Raw genomic sequence first — 19,936 nt, forward strand, 5'->3', positions numbered from 1 at the left:
ATTTCTGTGTGTCCCATAATGCCTTGGGCGAACTAATGGTGAGCATTCTTCAGCTTCCCAGTGTGTTGATTCTCCAGGTCATATTTGTGAATGGTCTTACTAAAAAAAATACTCATCTAGTCAAGACTTACAATCTTATTTCTAGCCATAAAAATCATATTGATCTTATTTTAATAATAATAATAATACTATGAGCAGATTGTGTAAGATTATAATTGTTGTGTAAACCATAAGCAACATCATTTGAGGCATTATTTTAGCTGTAATAACTGGTTTTTAGGTTGCCCAGTAGAAAATGCTCAATAATCACCCTTAGGACTTCATTAGTTCGTTAGTATTATTTATTCCAAATGCCTATTGTATCTTAAGAAATCTTAACAAAACTAATTATCTTACTGCACTGGCAGATAATTTGCCTTATGATTTGACTTAAAACCAGTTTTGGGCAATAACGCATTACTGTAGCACAGTTACTTTTGACAGTAACTAATACTGTAACGCGTTACTTTTTAAATAAAGTAACTCTGTTACCGTTGTGAAAATTTGGGCAAAGCTGACGTGGTTAATCCGCAAATATTGGGACTTTGTATATAAAATGCCACTTCTCTCAAACTTTAAATTTGTTGGTAGAATGCACTGCAAGCCTGCAAAACCTTTACCACAAGTAAGATGTTTCTTTTCTTTTTTTGCGATCTTTTTGCCCCAACAACTGGGACAAAGTTGCAAGGCTTAGGACCAGATGACATACCAGTAGAAGCATATAATGTTTAGGAGCGAAGGCAGTGGATTTTTTAACCAGATAGTTTGTAGGAGTAGTGTGCTAGTACCAGTTTTTCTGAACAAGGGAGATGTGCAGACCTGCAGTAACTACAGGGGAATAAAGTTGATCAGTCACATAATGAAGTTCTGGGAAAGAGTAGTGGAAGCCAGACTGACAGAAGAGGTGACCATCTATGAGCAACAGTATGGTTTTATGCTGAGGAAGAGCACCACAGACGCATTATTTGCTTTGAGGATGTTGATGGAGAAGTATGGAGAAGGTCTGAGTATCTTTCTATCTATCTATCTATCTATCTATCTATCTATCTATCTATCTATCTATCTATCTATCTATCTATCTATCTATCTATCTATCTATCTATCTATCTATCTATCTATCTATCTAATCCTGCTATACTAATCACTTCAAGTTAGTCAAATAAACCAGTATATTCAAGTTACACTAATTACAAATTTATAAAAAATTATTTGAATAGTGAAATAAACAATATTGATTAATTTTATTGACCCATTTGGTTTATTGCTCTGTCTGTGCACATTACAGATAAGTGTAGGTGCACATTACAGATAAGTGATTCCACTTGTTCATGTGGGTTTTTATGTATCAGTTAATTTAGGTCAAAGTCAAAACAGCTTAGCACCATTTTCATGAAATAATTATCTTTAAAAAATATAAAAAATCAACCAACACCATCATTAAAAGGTGGGGAAATGGGGGAAACGTCACGTGATTGATGAGAAAATAATGTTGGCAAATGAGCAAAAAGTTTATATTTGAAATAAAAAAAGGGAGTTGGAAAAGGTATAAAAGTTCATGCATAGACTGTGATTTCTGAGGTTTATCTTCATTTCTTTTTAATTCTTTTTTTTTATTCTTTTTTTTCTTTTTAACTCTTTTTAATTCTTTTCTATTTGTTGACATTATGACATGCCATTTTGACCCTATGATGCCATTTGTTAACTTGTGGTCTGGTGCATTTGTGATGTTTATTCTGGTCTGCTGTCTCTTCAGGTCATTGAGTCTTGGTGGTCAAAGACCTGCCCTGCTGCCGCGAATAAAGTTCAACTTTCTTCAATCATATTGCAGATCTAGAGGATTACTCTCAGTTCATGTGTGAGCAAGAAAGACTGATCATCCAGCCATCATGAGTGCATGTGGGAGAGCTGATTTCTGCTTTCTGCTCCTTCTTGGTCTGACTTTGTGTCCACTTTGTGTGACAGCAGGGAAAATCTTAATCTGGCCTGAGGATTTCAGTCACTGGCTCAACATCAAAATCATCATAGATGAGCTTATAGAAAGAGGACACAGTGTGACTGTAGTTACCAAAAGTGCTACACAGTCGATAAAGACAGATCAGTCCTCAGGCTACAATGTGGAGGTCATACAGGTGCCTTACAGTAAGAAGGATGTTGGTGACATATATGCAAGGCTTTTAAAATACTGGATGTACGACCTGGAGAATGACAACATGATCCAGGGTTTTGTGAAGCTCAGCGAATTAATCAATGATATGTTCGAGCAGAATCACGCACTATGCAGAGAGGTTTTTGCACGTGAAGATCTGCTGGAGAAGTGGAGAAAGGAGCAGTTTGATGTTCTTCTGACAGACCCTGCGATTGTATGTGGGGAACTGCTGGCACAGAAGCTGAACCTGCCGTTCATCCACACTCTATGTTTTAGTTTTGCGAGAGCTATGGAGCGACACTGTGGAAAGCTGCCGGCGACACCGTCCTATGTTCCTGCACCTGGCAGGCTCTACACAGATCACATGGACTTCCTGCAAAGAGTAAATAATTTTTTGTTTGTTGTCTTCACAGATATAGCGTTTGACCTTATGGCTGTGGCGAAATGGGATCGGCTCTTCACAGAAGTCCTGGGTAAATGATAATCTCTTATTTTGACGGGAAGAGAATATCGAAAAACTTTCCAATTTCGTTCTCGTCCTCATCACAAGACAATGTGTGAATGTGATATAAGAAATGAATTCAGCAATTTACTTATGAAATGCATTACTTATAAGCAGTAAGGCTTAATGTTTAAGTTTAATGACTTTAAGGCTATTTCTTGTGTCTGATACTACTAATTATTCAAAGTAACTCATAACTGGCACAGTGGTGCAGTGGGTAGAATTCTTTTTTGTTGTTTTTCAGGTATTCTGTGATGTTTATTTTATTTTTTATTATTTGTATTATTATTACTTTAAATTTTTTTATGTTTATTTTATCTTTACTTCTATGCTGAAAAAATGCATTGCGAAGTAACTTTTAAAGGCACTATATAAAATTAAGATTATTATTATTATTATTATTATTATTATTATTATTATTATTATTATTATTATTATTATAAAATTGCCACTACATATTTCTAAGGTTTCCAGTTCAGTTTTGTTCTGTCCATAGAGTTCTCCAGTTTCCTTAAACAGTTCAGAATTTTGGTCAAGTAATCTTTTTAGTGTCAGCGTTTATGTCAACATTGAACAGTCATCCAGAACTGGATACGATGACCTACCAAATAAACTATAGTGACATTTGTCTATCGCCTTTTAAGGTCATTATCCGTGCGTACAACAAACTCTCACAGTGGGCATCTATGGGCATCTGTGGCCAGATGCCCACTCCACCAATGTATGCACTTGCGGGTACCACTCAGTGCCATCTTACATGGACTTTAAGAGAAAAAACCAACTAAAATGACTTACATTTTTAAAGAAATGTTAAATTAAATAAACACTGACTTCTAATTAATGTTGTTTCTGATATAAACTTGATCAGCTTTGCTTCTGCATTTCACAGGCAAACCTACGACACGTTGTGAAACTTTGGGCAAAGCTGACATGTGGTTAATCCGCACTTATTGGGACTTTGAATATCCAATGCCACTCCTCCCAAATTTCAAATTTGTTGGTGGAATGCATTGCAAGCCTGCAAAACCTTTACCAAAAGTAAGATGTTTCTTTTTTAAGCCTTCTTAATCCATTATACCAGGAGATGCTCAGCCTGGGAAGTAAAGATGTAATTAACTTTACTACTAACTTTTAGCACACAAATCATTTATTGCAGGTAATCTTAGGAAATGACCAGCAATAAAAAGTAGCAATTTATATATTAAAATGTTTTAATATATCAAAAAAATATATCGGGGGATTTGGGGCAAATTTGCATGGCTTTGAATGTATTATTTCTTATCTGTCTTATAATAACACTGCTTATTGGTTGCTATAGGAGATGGAGGACTATGTCCAGAGCTCGGGAGATGATGGCATTGTGGTGTTCTCAATGGGCTCTATGATTAAAAACCTCACTAAAGAAAGAGCGAACACCATCGCTGCAGCACTTGGCCAAATCCCCCAAAAGGTCTTAGTTTTTATACAATTACTAATAGAGCTTTAGATACTTAATCTACATTTTAATTAAGAATTTTAGTGTTTTATTGATTCTAAATGGGTTGACGATTGCCCTTTAATACAGAACTAAAAATCTCACGGTTTCTGTGATTTAACGGATTCACTATTTCATTTTCATTTTCAATTTCAATAATAATTCAATTAAATATAATACGTTTAGGACTGTTTTTTAGTGCAGCAGTTAATGTTGGAACTCAGGGTTCTCCATTTACCTCCCCAAAAATATCAATAGAAAGATTGGCTCCTTTAAACTTTTAAGAGGATATTGACCAAAATCTGTATATAGGAAATTCACACTTTAGTTATTTTTGACCAGAATTCTGTGTGTAATTTCAGGTTCTTTGGCGATACACAGGTGAAAAACCAAAAACTCTTGCTCCTAATACAAGAATCTATGACTGGATTCCCCAGAATGATTTATTAGGTAAGAAGCATTTTCAATCTTTTAGGGATAAATCATAAATGGCTGGTCAGGTCAGGTGTCCCAGTACTTTTTTCTATATAGGGTTTTACCGCATTCTGTTGAAGTAAATACAAATCATTTGTATCTACAGGACATCCTAAAACCAAGGCCTTCATAACCCATGGTGGGAACAATGGATTATATGAAGCTATTTTTCATGGAGTTCCTATGGTTGGAATACCGCTGTTTTCTGATCAGCCTGACAATATACATCATATGAAAACCAAAGGAGCTGCAGTTATGCTTGACTTCAACAAAATGCAGACCGAGGACTTGAAGCAGGCTCTCGTTGATGTCATCAACAATCCATTGTGAGATAATATTTCTATTTCTAAGAGTTTTGTTTTTGAGAATTAAGATTGCTTCATATTTATGTAAATGTTTCAGTAAGCACACATCTAAGTAACTGCATTTTTCTCATTTAGTCAAATCGAACCAAATTATGTGATGTGAGTCTGGAGTCTCTATACAATTTATTTCAATTTAATTCACTTTTATTTATATAGCACTTTTTAGCAATGAACATTGTCTCAATGCATCTTTACAGAATGTAAGGATTATAGAACAACATTTTTTAATTGATCTCTATGTATCCCTGATGAGTTAGCCTGGGGAGACAGTGGCAAGGAAAATCTGGAGGTATGAGGAAGAAACCTTGAGAGGAATCAAACTCAAAGGAGGAACCCACCCTTATTTGGGTGACACCAAGATTGTTATTATAAATCATTAAGATATTACAAGCACTATAGTATGAGAAATATCATGGAGCTGTGGAACCAGGAGGTCCTGAACAACTTGTAAATTATCTTATCATTGAAGATCATAGTATATATTAAATCTATAAATATCTTCATTATAAGAATAAATAAATTCTTCAATTATTTCGTTTTTTTCCCCCTTTTCCTGATGAGGTGATGGTGCCTCAGATAGTTAGCGCAGTGTAAGTCTGACACCACCCTCAAACAATTTTGCCTTAATACAACTGGCAGACATGGCAGAGAAAGTCTTGTGACCCTTGGCTAAGTTAAAACTATTCTAGGATTCACTTAAGTCGAAACAGAAAAATTTAAACATTATATGATGTGTACATTTCTATATTCTCTCTCTTTTTTAGCTACAAGGAGAACATTATGAGGCTATCCCAAATCCACCATGACCAACCGATGAAGCCACTAGACCAAGCCATTTTCTGGATCGAGTATGTGATGTGCAATAAGGGGGCTATGCACTTGAGGGTTGAAGCTCATAACCTCATGTGGTTTCAGCAGCACAGCTTGGACGTGATTGCCTTTTTGCTTTCTGTTATTGCTCTGGTTGTGTACATCTTTGTAAAAACATGCAGTTGGCTCTTCGGTAAATGTTTCAGGAAGACCCCGGTAAAAAAGAGCAAGAAAGAGTGAAGTGCGGTGAAGTGTATTAAAAATGATCAGGATAATACTGTCCATACATTTCTATGACTAAAACTCTCTGCATTAGATGTACATAAAATGTTCCAGACTTTCAGATTGTTTGCTCACAATATGTACAAGTTTACAATTATAACCTCCAAATGGATGTAAGTACCCTAAGTACTATGATTTATTATGTCTATCACATTTTATTATAATTTTTGTCACAAGATTTTTCTAATCTACTCAGTTTATGTGAATAGACTCCAAGCACACCAATCAATTAATAGAATGATATTAATGAGGTAAACACTGATCTATTAAAATTATAATGAGACCAAAACCTTCTTTTCAACTACTTAAAAACAATCGTGCAAATAAGGCCACGGGTGTTGTGGCGAAATTAGAATCAGGAGTTTCTTTTATCATTTATTCCTCTCAAAATGTTATGTTTGCTGTAAAAACGACGCTAAACTGTATGTTTGTGCTACACGACCTTAATCAAATGTACTGTGAAGAGTAGTTTACACGGAGTAGTTGGGATATAAACCAATTTTTTCCCAAGTGCTTAATATTTCCTTAACAAAATATATATTTGCCTAATTTTAAATTTATGATGAATAAGTTTGACTTATAAAATTGCTTATCTAAATGTTATGTAACCTTACTGTGCTTCCATTATTCAGGCAATAGTTTTTTTATACTAATGAACACCCAAGGCATCTTTTATAAATTAAAGTCTTTAATGCCATTATCCTGTATTTGTTTGCATTTACTGTTCAAATGTTGATTTATGTAGCATCAGGGTTCAGGACAAATGTTGTCTCATTTTACTGTGTACAGCTTTATATGGTTAAAATGACAATAAAAGCTTCTTGACTTTACTTCTTGACTTGCCTCAAATCACGTATTGTAACCCCTGTCAGATTTTCCGTAACTGAGCCATTTCTGTGGCAAACCAACAAGCATGTGTGCTTGACTATAATAAGTTAGATTAATGAAGTACCAATGCTATTTGAAACTATTTTTTATTTTTATTATGCCATGTATTTATGAAAACTAATGTAGTTTCTATAGGGAAATTATATATGATTGTTCCATCGTTGAAGCCACCAGTCAATGAGAAAGTGTGTTATTTATCTTGAGTTACTGGAACTTAAAATCACATGCTCTTACAGTAAATGGTGTTAGTAAAAAAATTTTGAAAAGATATGACTCTTAATTAATATAATATTGAAAATTATTTTTCACGAAGATAACGCATGATAGGCCATGTTTCAAATTTTATTTCTAAACATATTTTGCAGTTCCAGACTTTAGGTCCTTGTCTGCAATCAACAGTAACCCTCCCTGCTTGAGAATCAAATCCTAGCACCACCAAGCCGCTACGCTAAGCCGTTAACCCTTAATTTATCAGCTGTATAACTGAGATAACTGTAAGTCGCTCTGGATAAGGGTATCTGCCAAATGTTGTAAATAAATAAATGTTTTAAATATATATATGAAATGTGTATATAAATGAGTTTCCTATACATCATCTTGATGCACATGTAAGAACGAATATATACTGGCACAGGGGTGGCCTGTCAAGCTAGTCTATCTTGAAAGGCCACCCTCTTTTCCAATTGTTGTTGTTACACGTTTTCTAACTCAATCTGGCAACCTATAAAATTTGGCAGCCCTGTGCGCTTTTTATACACTGTAAAGGAACTTAGTTTGAACCTAATAAAATAATATAGAGAGGAATTAAACAGTCAAGTGTCCGAGATGTACACAATCCAAACAATGAGAGGAGAAGGAATCTCGAATAAACTGGCAACCTTTTGGTTCAATCTGGCAACCCTTGCCGCAGAGGCGGTGCAGCGCTAGAGGAAGCGTTCAGCCATTTTAGACGAGCGCTCGGACACGGATAAAAACATTGACCTAAATGTCCATGTTCTCTGTTTTAATGTAGCTAAAAGATTGTTATAGTAAAATACACTGGGTTCTGGAGAGGAGGACAAACAGGGCGACTTAAAGTCTCCTAAAAAAAAACAACATAACGGCTCCTAAAGATGGCCGTCGATAGGCGAGACGACAAAGGTACAGTCATGAAGCTAGCTAACGTTAGCATGTCGGCGCTTAGCTTACACCCTTTGTCTACTCACGTTGTATTTTATTCTTTATAGATCCGTTAAATGGCCGTTGTTATTATGATAATTAAGCACAACAACCTATTTGATATAATTATTCACATTATTATAATGATTATTAGTAGTTATTGGTGTTATTTTACGAGGTTAGCTTAGCTCATTTCTTAGCTGCACGAAGTGTTTACTTGCTAGCTTTAATAGCGCTAACTAGCATTTCTGCATCAACTAGAAAAGCTTCTCATTCGCTGTTGCTATATGTCGTCAGACAAAAATAATAAGACGAAGATACGTATTTACTAATTATATATATTTTTTGTTTTTTTTTTAGATGGAGAGCTCAATGTTCTGGAGGATATCTTGACCGATGCTCCAGACCAAGATGACGAGCTCTACAACCCTGAAAGTGAACATGACTTGAACGACAAGAAAGGTGTGTGTGTGTGTGTGTGTGTGTGTGTGTGTGTGTGTGTGTGTGTGTGTGTGTTAGTTACTGTGGCGGATAAATTGTATTATTTGTATGTATTGTTTAATTTTATCCAAGATGTTTAGTGTAACAGGATGTATTTGAGGATTGCATTGCTGGGATTTGAACCTGCAACCTGTCTGCTGATCATTTTGCCAAAGCTTTAACCACTGAGCCATCACTTCTACTAATCCTTTTATACCTATGCTTTCAGTTGTGTCCTACCTGAATCAGGTCAATCCCTAATACCATCATTATGAGGCCACGGCTATAGACACCATCAATATTATCGAGTAATAAAAAAATAAATGGCATTACTAAAGCAAGAAGTCCGATGAACACTGAAAGTCTCCTTTCACTGGAGCCTCAGCTGCACCACCCGCATACATCATCTCTACTCGGAGTATCGATACTAACCTCATAGAATGATCCTGTGCATTAGCTTATCAGTTCTCAGGACGCTTATCTTAGCTTATCTTATCAGTTCTATGCAAGGACGTGAAAATGACATTATTGTACGCCTGCTAGATGGCCCACATGTTGGCAACTCGAAATCTGATTGGTTAATGCAACCGTTTTTTTTAAGCTGCAAGTGCCCGTGCTATTAATTCCGAAGGCCTTAAAGCAGATTTCTTTGCTTGTGGCAACCCATGATGGCTGAAATATGATTGGATGGAAACTCTTACATAAACAATCCTGGAAGCAGCGCAACCGAGAGAAAACCTATAAAATGAAGAGAATAGACTATTGGGAATAATTTAACACATTGATGAACACACATTGAAAACATTGATGGGTCACTAACTGGTTCTCTGTGATGGATGGAAATTGTGAAGTCTAATCAGGCACTGTGACAACAATTTTAAACATCTACACGGTTGGTTTACTAAACTATTTTTCTTTTTATGATCTCAGGTTCCAAGCGAAAGAACGAACGTGGGGACAGCCACGATGCAAAGCGACTGAGGTCTTCTGGCCACTCCACCAGGCAGCTAGTTAAGAGGTCAGTATCATCCAGTAGAGCCATTGGGAAAAAGGTGACCAGCATGAGAGGCAGACACCACCCTGATGACTTCTACGAAGACAGGAGGAACCATTCTGGCAGAGGGCGAGCTCCCCGGACTGATCTGTCCAAAGGACACAGCAGAGACCACCATAGAAGGATCAAGCCACTGATGCCAGAACTGAATCAGGTGTGTACATGTGTGTGGTTAGAGGGGCATGGCTCAATGTGGTTTTGGTGCAATAGAAACAGTTTCCTCTTTAATCATAGTAAGTGATGCACGGATGATATAAACAGTCTTTCATATTTGTGCTTTTAGAAGCTGAGGAGGACGAGTGAAGAGAGCCTGGGCCGGGTCAGCCGTTCCTCGAAAGACGAGGAAGAAGCACAGTCAGAAGAGTACGCTTCCGAGCAGGAGACGGGCAGTTCCGCAGGCTCCTCTGAAGGCAACCGCTCTGACTGTGAGGAAGAAGAGGTGATGGAGGATGAGGATGATGAAGGAGAGAAGGGCCCAGATGATGAAGAGGAGGAAGAGGATGTTGAGGGAGAAGAAGGAGAAGAGGAGGATGAAGACTATGAGCTAGAGGATGGAGACCAGCAGGAAGGGAACGAGCAGAACGACTATGACACACGCAGCGAAGCAAGCGAGTCGCAGTCAGAGTCTGTGTCCTTTTCAGAGGGCGAGTCGGTGCACTCCGCCTCAGGCTCCGAGGCTTCAGGTGAGCATCTGATAACAGTCCTAGCGGTCAGCTTGATCCCAGATACCATATTCTGCTTAACATCACATAATGCAGCAGGGGTGACTGGAGCTGAATTAAGCACATTTATTTTCAGCTGAAGCAAAATTCAGAGCACAGTCTGGTACTTTCAGGATGTTATCGACTGCAGTCTATTCTGTTGCAAAACTTCCAGTGGTCCTTGAGAAGGCCACTTTACCAAATTGAAGTTGTTCAGAGCTGGTTACTGTGTAAATATATCTTGAAGCATAGATATAATTAAATAAATATAAAGTTAAAAAAAATCCCAAAATATAAAAGTATTGCATTTGAGCCTCATTAGCACTTGGATTGTATTCTTAATTTTTTTTTTAATTGTATTTTATTTTTTATCCGCAACGATCGATGGTCTTGTATTCAGCCTATCACAGCATAACCACTGAATTATGAGGGCTTTAATTGGTATTTGTTGGAATTTTAATATTTAGTTTACATTTTATTCCCTGCTCATATAAGTGGGTGTTAATGTGATGACACTTTTCTGTCTGTCAAATTTGCAAATCTTGCGCTAAACTTCGGTATGATGTTAATTCTAATACATAAAACATCTTCTGGTCAAGTTCAAACCGTGTTTATTTAACTGTGTGTGTACATGAAAGACAAGCATTAACTTTGGACAGTTTAAGCAGAGAACATGACGTAAAAGCCAAACAGTGTCTACAATTTTGTGAAATTTCAACCCAGGCTATATTACAAAATACAGTGCATCCGGTAAATATGCACTGCGCTTTACCTTTTCCACATTTCATGTCAAGTCACAGCCATATTGCAAAATGGATTAAATTCATTATTATTTTTTTTTTATTCTATAAACAATCCCCCATAATGACCAGGTGAAAGAAGTGTGTTTTGAAATCTTTACAAAAAAAAAAATGGGTAAAAAATAAATCACATTTGCGTAAGTACTCACAGCTTTTGCTCAATACTTGAAGCAAAAGTTGAAGCTTCTTTGGCACCACTTACAGCTTCAAGCCTTTTGGAGTTTGATGCTACAAACTTGGCACCTATTTTGGGCCATCGTTTGTTGCAGAACCTCTCAAGCCTCTTCAGGTTGGATGGGAAGCGTCGGTGCACAGCCATCTTCAGATCTTTCCAGAGATGTTTAATCGGGTTCAAGTCTGGGCTCTGGCTGGGGCACTCAATGACATTTACAGATTTGTCCCATTGCCAATCCTTTGTTATCCTGGCTGTGTGCTTAGGGTAGTCGTCCATCAGGACGATGAACCGTCACCCCAGTCTGAGGTCAAAAGCACTCTGGAGCAGGTTTTTTTCAAAGATGTCAATGTACATTGCTGCATTCATCTTTCACCCGATCCTGACCAGTCTCCCAGTTCCTGCTGCTGACAAACATCCCCACAGCATGATGCTGCCACCACCGTGCTTCACTGTAGGGATGGTATTGGCCAGGCGATGAGCAGTGCCTGGTTTCTTCCAGACTTGAATCTTGGCATTCAGGTCAAAGAGTTCAGTCTCTGTTTCTCATGGTCTGAGAGTCCTTCAGGTGCCTTTGCCAAACAAGGTGGGCTGTCGTGCTTTTTTACAGAGAAGTGGCTTTCATCTGGCCACTCTACCATACAGGCATGACTGGTGGAGTGCTGCAGAGATGGTTGTTCTTCTGGAAGGTTTTCCTCTCTCAACAGAGACTGTTGCTTCATTAAGAGCAACACTTCATATAAAAATAGCATGCATAAGAAATAAAGGTACTACATAAGGACAGGACATGGGCTAATGTGCGCATGCCACAAAGTCAGCACCGGCACATGTAAACATGTCGGATAAGATAACGTCTCGTGTGAACAGTCTACTGAATCTTTTAATGAATGACAAAAAGCATGTCTAATGTTTCCAGACATGCAACTGGGAGTCCCACAATATTAAAAAAATTTCAATGGTGATTATATAGGATTAATTGCTTCATAATAGACTGTCTAAATACTGTGCAATCAGTTTGAATGTCCCGTCTTAATCATCCACTTGACATTCCTTAATCCTTTTTTTTTTTTGGTCCTTTTAAGCAAACAAGGCTATAGGTGGCTGCAAAATCGTTATGTAATGTTATCCGATCACTTTTTGTCAGACATTTTCGCTACAGGTTACTACCTGGGTGTGTTCATTTCAAGATCAGATATATAAAGTGCAGAGCTAGAAATCGAAGCCCAGGTCATCTAGAGAAGACATTTATACACGCATAAATATATACAATCTAACAGAAGGGGCTTGTTCTCCCGTTTACTATTTAGATAAGGAAAGAAAAGAGAAGAAGCACGCTAGAGGGATATCACCAATCGTTTTTGATAGAAGTGGAAGCTCAGCTTCAGAATCATGCACAGGTATTAAATAATCCCAAATAATTCAGTATTGCACAAATAGGCTCATGCACTAATTAAACTAATTATTAATTTAGAAGAGGTTAGTTTTTTTGTATGATTATGACCGTGTAAGCTGACCTGCCTCTGCCCTGGAAGCAGTATAGAGCTTGATCATATTCTCATCAAGGAATGATGGATAACATCTGGCAAACAATGTTTTGTCGTTAATGAATTCTTTTTAAAGTGTAGGCCACTTGTCATTCAGCGGCAGAGCAGGTCAGATTACAGAGTGTGGTATCTAATACTGTTGCGTTGATGCACATCTGTTGGCCACCTGGTATAGTGTAAATTTCCAACAACGGTACCGTTTGATTATTTTTCAGAGGTTTCTGAATGCAGTTAACGAGAATTACTGTGACTTCTAGCTCATTCTGGTGGGCAGGATTATATGCAGAAAATAAAAATTAATTCAGATCTAGATCACTTTAGAGGCTCTGCACACTGAGTTCATTGTCTGTGCATTGCCAGAAAATCGAGCTATTGCTATTTTCCTTGCACAAGCATTTAAACTGCATTTTTCCATTCTACGATCTAGTCATTAATCTGCATCAGAGTGTCGAAAATATAGCTACACAAGCCTTTGTATATTAATTGACATCACACATGCATATAAAATGCCCCACCATTTTAGCAAAAGTATCATTCCTGTTTTACCACATCAACGCTTGGTGTTTGTTGCCCACAGGGTCCGAAAAGAAGCACGAGAAGCTGTCATCCTCCGTACGTGCCGTGAGAAAAGGTAAGAAACCCTCACAAAAGCTCAAAGAAAGCTAGTGCCATAGTTGGAAATTTTTCGTGTTTTTTAAGGATTTTGTTTCATTACCTAGATCAAACCAGCAAGCTGAAATACGTGCTGAGAGAGGCTAGGTTCTTTCTAATCAAGAGCAACAACCATGAGAATGTTTCTCTTGCCAAAGCAAAGGTGTGTATGATGTTATATTTTGTGGTAATATTACTTATCTGTAAAGAGGAGAGATTTTAATAGGCAGTTTGTGGCTTAACATCTAAAATGCTTCGCCTCCAGGGAGTATGGTCAACCCTGCCCGTTAACGAGAGGAAGTTGAACGCGGCGTTCCGTTCAGCTAGAAGCGTCATCCTTGTTTTTTCGGTCAGGGAAAGCGGTAAATTTCAAGGTCAGATGTCCAAGGATAAATTGGATAGAAATTTATTACAATGATCCTGCATTCCTTGATGTATTGTTTTGGGTTCTTTTCAGGTTTTGCTCGACTCTCATCTGAGTCCCATCATGGAGGTTCTCCCATCCACTGGGTCCTGCCTGCAGGCATGAACGCTAAGATGCTCGGAGGAGTCTTTAAAATCGACTGGATATGCAGGTAGCTTTGAATTATGAAGAATGTAAAAGGTCCTTCACAGAGAACGCGTGATTAATATTTCTGTTCGTGCACATTTCAGGCGGGAGTTACCTTTTACAAAGTCAGCACACCTTACCAATTCCTGGAACGAACACAAGCCTGTAAAGATCGGACGCGATGGACAGGTTGGTCCACTTTTTGTCTGTCTCTTCTGTTTCTTATTCTTTGTTTAAAATAAAAGATTTTGTCTCCATTTGACTTGAAAATGTGTTTCGTGTCTGCAGGAGATCGAGACGAACTGTGGCCTACAGCTGTGCATGCTCTTCCCTCCGGATGAGAGCATTGACTTGTATCAGGTTATTCACAAAATGCGCCACAAGAGGAGGACGCACTCGGAGCCTCGATCCCGGGGCCGTCCCCCGCACAGAGAGCCCGCCCCCCGAGACCTGGGAAGGTTAGAAATGTTCTTTGGACTGCTAGTGCGCACATGTGTCACATGACGGGCACGAAGGAAGCGTGTTGTTGTTTCCTTCTTCCTACTCGTCATCTTCGAGTCCTCAGAGAAGAGCCTGAAAACGAGCCGGCCAAGAGCTCACCGGAGCCTACACACCCAGCTGTTCTGTTGTTGCTGTTAATGTTCATGCTGAAATGTCCTTCTGAAAGAAGCGTAACACTTAAAAGCGTAGCGTTTTCTATACTGAATGAATGTACGTTAATGTTAAAAATTCCAATGTTAACTCCTTATTCGCTTTAGCCTGACATTTTCTGTAGCGGTAGCATTAAGGTGCATTCTCTTTGTAGATGAGTCTGTGTTTAAATGTTTGCAAAAGCCTTTTCTTTCAGGAATTTCCATGAGGGATAGACCCAGTCTTATATGGGACTATTTAAAGGAGCCGTAATATATAAGCAGAAGATGGCACATCCATTTGAGAGGCAGAAAGCGTTGGTTGTTTAAACACACAAAAAAAAAAATCTTTCAAGAAGAGAATATTTTGGGACTCTTTCACTGGTGTTCCGGTCCTGTCCAAAAAAAAAAAAAAAAAAAAAAAACTGCTTGGATGGGTGTTTTGAATGTCGATAGCTGTGTGTGAAGAGCGTAGCAAAAAAAAGAGTGAGAGAAGGAAAGAGAGGGCCAGGGGATGAGGCAAGCTGAGCTTCCTGGGGAGAGATAGGCCAGTTCTGTTTCTGCATCATGCAATGCCCATGGACTGAAATGATGCCAGGGACTGTCCCTTATAGCTCTGCTGTGTATGAACTGTTGCTTCTTCTGAAAGTGTGCCCGAAATGAGCTCATATTTACTCGACTCGAGCAGAAACACAAACGGCCCCCAAAAAAAGGACTGAGCAAAAAAAACAACAAAAAAAACCCCTACCTGTGTAAGGATATTTTGATGGTTTTCAGGCTCTGATCCAATAACCCCCAACCTTTACTCAAGGACTGTGGATGTTTTTCATGGCAAAAAAAAAAAAGAAAGAAATACCTCCCCCTTTCCCGATCCCTTTAAGAATACTCCTCCCTGTCTTCCAGCCGGTGGTAGGTAGGCTGTCATGTTCAAATCAACCCTGACGGACTAAGCTGGTGTAGGGCAAAAGCACACCCTGTCTCCACCTCATCTCCCCTCCCTTTGTGTCAGATTCCACTGATGCTTCCATGGACTGTGTACCACACGAGAAGTACTTGTGAGGGGTTCACCATGGGGGTTATTTCAAGTGGCTGGAGCTCCTCTTTTGTCTTTTTTTGTTTCGTTTTAAATGGACTGCATCACATCTTATTGCACCCCTTCTGCCTTACCAGGCCGATCAAGTAAAATGTCTTTACCAGGCCATATACGGCTAAAGAGTAAGCTGGACTGTTGTATGAACTTTTGCTATCATAAATATTTTCCAGCGTTAACAGTCACAAAACTACAAGAAAGCGGTATGTCACACTTTCAAACAGAATTCCTTTTTTTCATTTATTTAATTTTTTATTTTCCCTTTTGTTTTACTGTTTTGGTTATTCTACTTATTTGGTTCTATTCTAGGTTTTTTTTTTTTTTTTTTATACAAGTCTGATGATGTTTTGGAGCAAAAACATTATTAGTATAAGCCAGAGATGCTCTTTCTAGGGCACAAAAAAAGTTGCAGTTTGCCTGTCTGCGTATCATGTGAGGATAGAGAGTAATGTTTTTAATTCATATCATCAACCCTGCGAGAGGAAGTTGGAGATTACTCTGATTGTTCAGTGCACTCATGTCGGGCGTTTCTATGAACATTTGCCATTCGTATTTAAGGTTGTTTCGACATCTTATGCATTCGGAGGGTGATTCATGATTTCTTCTACGAGTTTTCAATTATTAAAAACAACAAAATGTGGTCATATTGTGGGTTAAACAGTTTAGGCTGCAAATAGGGTTTGTTGTCTAGAAAGTCGGGTTCAGAATTTTCCTTTGCATGTATGCATTATTTAATTAATAATCAGTATAATTTATCTTTAGGGGAAGTGTTGCTGTGAAGGCAGGTTGCTTTAAATGGACCCAACGAGTATAATAAGTGTCTGGAAATGCCATCACAATGTGTTTTAAATATTCTCTGCAAAATGAATGAGTCAGGGAATTCAGTCCAGGGCAGGTTCACTCTTCAGCACCTAGTTCATTATGTCAACTGTCACATTTATTTCATGCTTTCTTCTAAAGCACATACCACAAAATCTGTTTGATGTTGTTTGAACTTGTTGAAAAGATTACATCCCTGTAACGGTTGTGTATTAATTCTTTTAAACATTTTTAATAATGAAGAGTTACAGATGTTTGAAAGAGCTCATTGTAAAGATCTTTTTCTAATGGGGAGAAAATGCTAAAAAGTTTTACAACAGTAACTTCATACTAACCTGCCTGATTCATGTAGGCATCGTCCAGAGGAATATGACATGCACAACAGGAAGCGACCCCGGATTGACTATCCTCCCGAGTTCCCCCAGAGACCAGGTCAATATCTCGCACTGTTCGTCAGAGCACAGGATCAATAACAACAATACTGTTTTGCAAACACGTGAACATATCATTGAGTGCTTGCTTTTCAAATTTGTGCGCAGTATTCAATGTACTGTATTAAGTAATATGTAGGTTTTGTATTATTTGTAATGTATTATCTATTTGAGTGTAGTCTCTTTTTTTTTTGTTTTGCTTATTGTATGTATATTTCAATTTGATTTATTCATTTTTTGCTTTGATTCCCACTAATTGTCTTACCATCGGTGATTTCCTGGTTGTTCAGGTTTTATGCAAGACCCACGCAACCAGCCTGTGGACAGGTACCGCTCTCGCTCTCCTCCACAACCATTATCTTTACTCGAGACTTTACTTGTAATATGTGTGGGGGTTTTTTTTTTATTGTAAACTTTATTTTCTTGCAGGCGATTTTCTGGTGTAAGGAGAGATGTTTTCCTCAATGGCGTGAGTTTAGAATCATCCACCGTTTCCTTTTGGGAACATTTTATATTTTGGTAAACGATGAAATGAATAATTATCAGTAGTAATGATGAATCTGTTTTGTGCAGTCGTACAACGATTACATGCGGGAGTTCCATCACAGCATTGGGCCTCCACCTCCATGGCAAGGGATGGTCAGTACAATTACAGAAAATCATTTAAGCCTTATTTATAGTTTACATATCGCTGTAACTTTTTTTTTCTTTTTTGTATGTTTAATAATTAGATTATTTCTGTTCCCCTGAAGGCACCATATCCGGGAATGGATCAGCCTCCTCACCACCCATATTACCAACACCATCCTCCCCCACCTCAGGCTCACCCGCCCTACTCGGGTCATCACCCTATGCCCCATGAGGCACGTTTCAGGGAGAAGAGGGTCGTTCGTTCTTTCTCCTCCAGTCTGGTAAGGCATTATTTGAGCATTGTTTCACTCTGAATGTAGTGTCATGTGATCATATTTACGAGGTGATATTAAAATGTTTCGAGACTAGCTCTGTTTACAAAATCTATATTTATCTATTTACGTTTACACAAAATCACCTTCAAAATAGTCCCCACTAATTGTCACAAGCACACTCCAATGTGTGGTGGAACATCTTCCTGAAAGAGTGGCGGTTTGGGGATTAAATGTGAAATTGGATGTTCAGAAAGCATATACCAATCTTATGGTCAGATGTCCACAAATTTGATCCATAGTGCGTCTTGCCTTTTGTTTAGCATTACAATTTTTTATTAGTATAAAATAGCTATTTAAAAAAGAATAGTTTGAAATCTGGTCTTGTACCATCCAGTTTAATGTTGATGTGTTGCAGCACGATTACGATATGCGCGTGGACGACTTCCTACGACGCACCCAGGCGGTGGTGAGCGGCCGCAGAAGCCGGCCCAGAGAGCGCGAGCGCCAGAGAGAACGCGAACGACCAAGAGACGCCAGGCGAGAGCGCGAAAGAGAGAGAGGCCGCGAACGTGACCGCAACAGAGATCGCATCAGAGACCGTGACCGTGAGAAAGAAAGAGGGCGCTATCGCAGATAAGACAAGTCATTTCCACAGATTGTTTCTCTCATTATGATCACATGGAAAGGATGTGCTCTGTAACACATTAGATTGTCTATTGGTTCTCCCTTTTAAGTTCTGTCCGGAGAACACACACACACACACCCCTTTAGTGTTTTTTTGTAGATATTTTTTTTGCTTGTGTATAACGCTAAAGAAAATCTCCTCTGTTCCTTTCGAAGTGTTATTTTTTAAATATAAGCATTTTCTTGTTTTACAGGAAATGTATTGTATCGCGCATGCAGCGTTTTCTACTGTGACAACCAAAAATGTTTTTTTTATTTTAATTTTTTTTCCCCCCTCTTTCAATCGCTCAGCATCTGGAGGCCTCTGTTTGCCATGCCAGGAGATGCTGCCAGTCCCTGTACATACAGTGTGTACACTGCTAATCTAACTCATGTGGTTACAATAATGCACACTTGTGTCTGTGATATGTTATTGTACATAGCTTCTGAATGGACTGTTATGCAGTACAACAAACTGCAGCAAGTTCTTTTATTTGGCTTTACGTTCTAAATGTTATGTTTTGCGTATGTGGGTGAAAAGAAAAAAAAAAAAAAGCAATACCACCTCTTTTTTTTTGTTTTTTTTTTTTGTTCGAACACTGACGTATACTGTAAATTCCCTGAAGGTCAGTAAAGCACCGTGTTAGATGTTTTTGTCAGAAAAAGTTGTCTTTTACTGATCTCTTTTGTATAATTAAAAAAAAAGAAAACACTGTATTGTAGACTCTTGAAGCGTTTCTTTTTATTTTTCTTTTTTTTTTTATGTAAGCTCTCAGATAATATGGAGGTAAAATTATGAAGCCTAAAATAGCACTTAAGTATTTTTGGTGATTGTGTATAATTTTGTTGCATTATAATTTTTGAGTGTGTTTGTGAGGCCGTGTCAAATTTTCACATTCAGAAAATCCTAATGTGTTATAGGACGGCTCTACTTAACTGGGTCATGAAGATGACTGGAAAATCTAATTACCAGTCGATGGAGGTGCATTTGAGACAAGTGAACCCAGCACATTGTCAACTTCTGATTTGTCTTGCAGCTGGAATTACGTGAGAGATGGAGAGAATATTAATAGCGAGAATTTAATTAATCGGACTTCTCTGATCACTCAAGAAGCATCATCAAATTCTCCAATTTTTTTAGGTACCAGCTGCTCCCCAGGCTAAAACACATACCCAAGTTGGACAGATGCAAACACAAAGCTAGTAAAAAAAAAAATATATATATATATATATATATATATATATATTTATTTTATATATATAAAATAAGAATAAATTGGGGGTCATTTCTATGAACAATTATCCGCTG

The 19,936-nt window shown here is 38.1% G+C and overlaps 2 protein-coding genes across 3 annotated transcripts; both read left to right on the top strand.

The window, feature by feature from the left end:
• The first annotated feature begins 1,793 nt into the window (after positions 1-1,793).
• Positions 1,794-6,756, top strand: LOC310720518 (UDP-glucuronosyltransferase 2B15-like). The gene is made up of 6 exons (XM_083531115.1): positions 1,794-2,658; positions 3,577-3,725; positions 4,006-4,137; positions 4,524-4,611; positions 4,742-4,961; positions 5,765-6,756. The coding sequence occupies exons 1-6, from the start codon at positions 1,926-1,928 to the stop codon at positions 6,048-6,050; spliced, it is 1,608 nt and encodes a 535-aa protein (XP_083387241.1). The 5' UTR covers positions 1,794-1,925; the 3' UTR covers positions 6,051-6,756.
• Positions 6,757-7,877: 1,121 nt separating this feature from the next.
• Positions 7,878-19,344, top strand: ythdc1 (YTH N6-methyladenosine RNA binding protein C1). Of its 2 annotated transcripts, XM_083531105.1 has the most exons (17): positions 7,878-8,120; positions 8,499-8,600; positions 9,549-9,826; positions 9,956-10,355; positions 12,653-12,742; positions 13,467-13,520; positions 13,609-13,703; positions 13,806-13,914; positions 13,998-14,115; positions 14,195-14,279; positions 14,379-14,548; positions 16,981-17,060; positions 17,350-17,386; positions 17,489-17,528; positions 17,633-17,698; positions 17,812-17,970; positions 18,380-19,344. In XM_083531105.1, the coding sequence occupies exons 1-17, from the start codon at positions 8,093-8,095 to the stop codon at positions 18,599-18,601; spliced, it is 2,133 nt and encodes a 710-aa protein (XP_083387231.1). In that variant the 5' UTR covers positions 7,878-8,092; the 3' UTR covers positions 18,602-19,344. The 2 variants fall into 2 exon arrangements, with proteins under 2 accessions (XP_083387231.1, XP_083387232.1); XM_083531106.1 differs by lacking the exon at positions 12,653-12,742 and having other exon boundaries at positions 7,879-8,120.
• Positions 19,345-19,936: the final 592 nt, after the last annotated feature.

Source organism: Silurus aristotelis, assembly GCF_946808225.1.
Source record: "Silurus aristotelis genome assembly, chromosome: 26".
NCBI classification, from domain to species: domain Eukaryota; kingdom Metazoa; phylum Chordata; class Actinopteri; order Siluriformes; family Siluridae; genus Silurus; species Silurus aristotelis.

Coding starts and splice junctions, on each gene's coding strand:
- LOC310720518 (XM_083531115.1), top strand. CDS start 1,926: ATGAGTGCATGTGGGAGAGCTGATTTCTGCTTTCTGCTCCTTCTTGGT. Junction 4,138..4,523: donor TTGGCCAAATCCCCCAAAAG/GTCTTAGTTTTT, acceptor GTGTAATTTCAG/GTTCTTTGGCGATACACAGG. Junction 4,612..4,741: donor TCCCCAGAATGATTTATTAG/GTAAGAAGCATT, acceptor TTGTATCTACAG/GACATCCTAAAACCAAGGCC.
- ythdc1 (XM_083531105.1), top strand. CDS start 8,093: ATGGCCGTCGATAGGCGAGACGACAAAG. Junction 8,121..8,498: donor CGATAGGCGAGACGACAAAG/GTACAGTCATGA, acceptor TTTTTTTTTTAG/ATGGAGAGCTCAATGTTCTG. Junction 10,356..12,652: donor CTCAGGCTCCGAGGCTTCAG/GTGAGCATCTGA, acceptor TTTACTATTTAG/ATAAGGAAAGAAAAGAGAAG.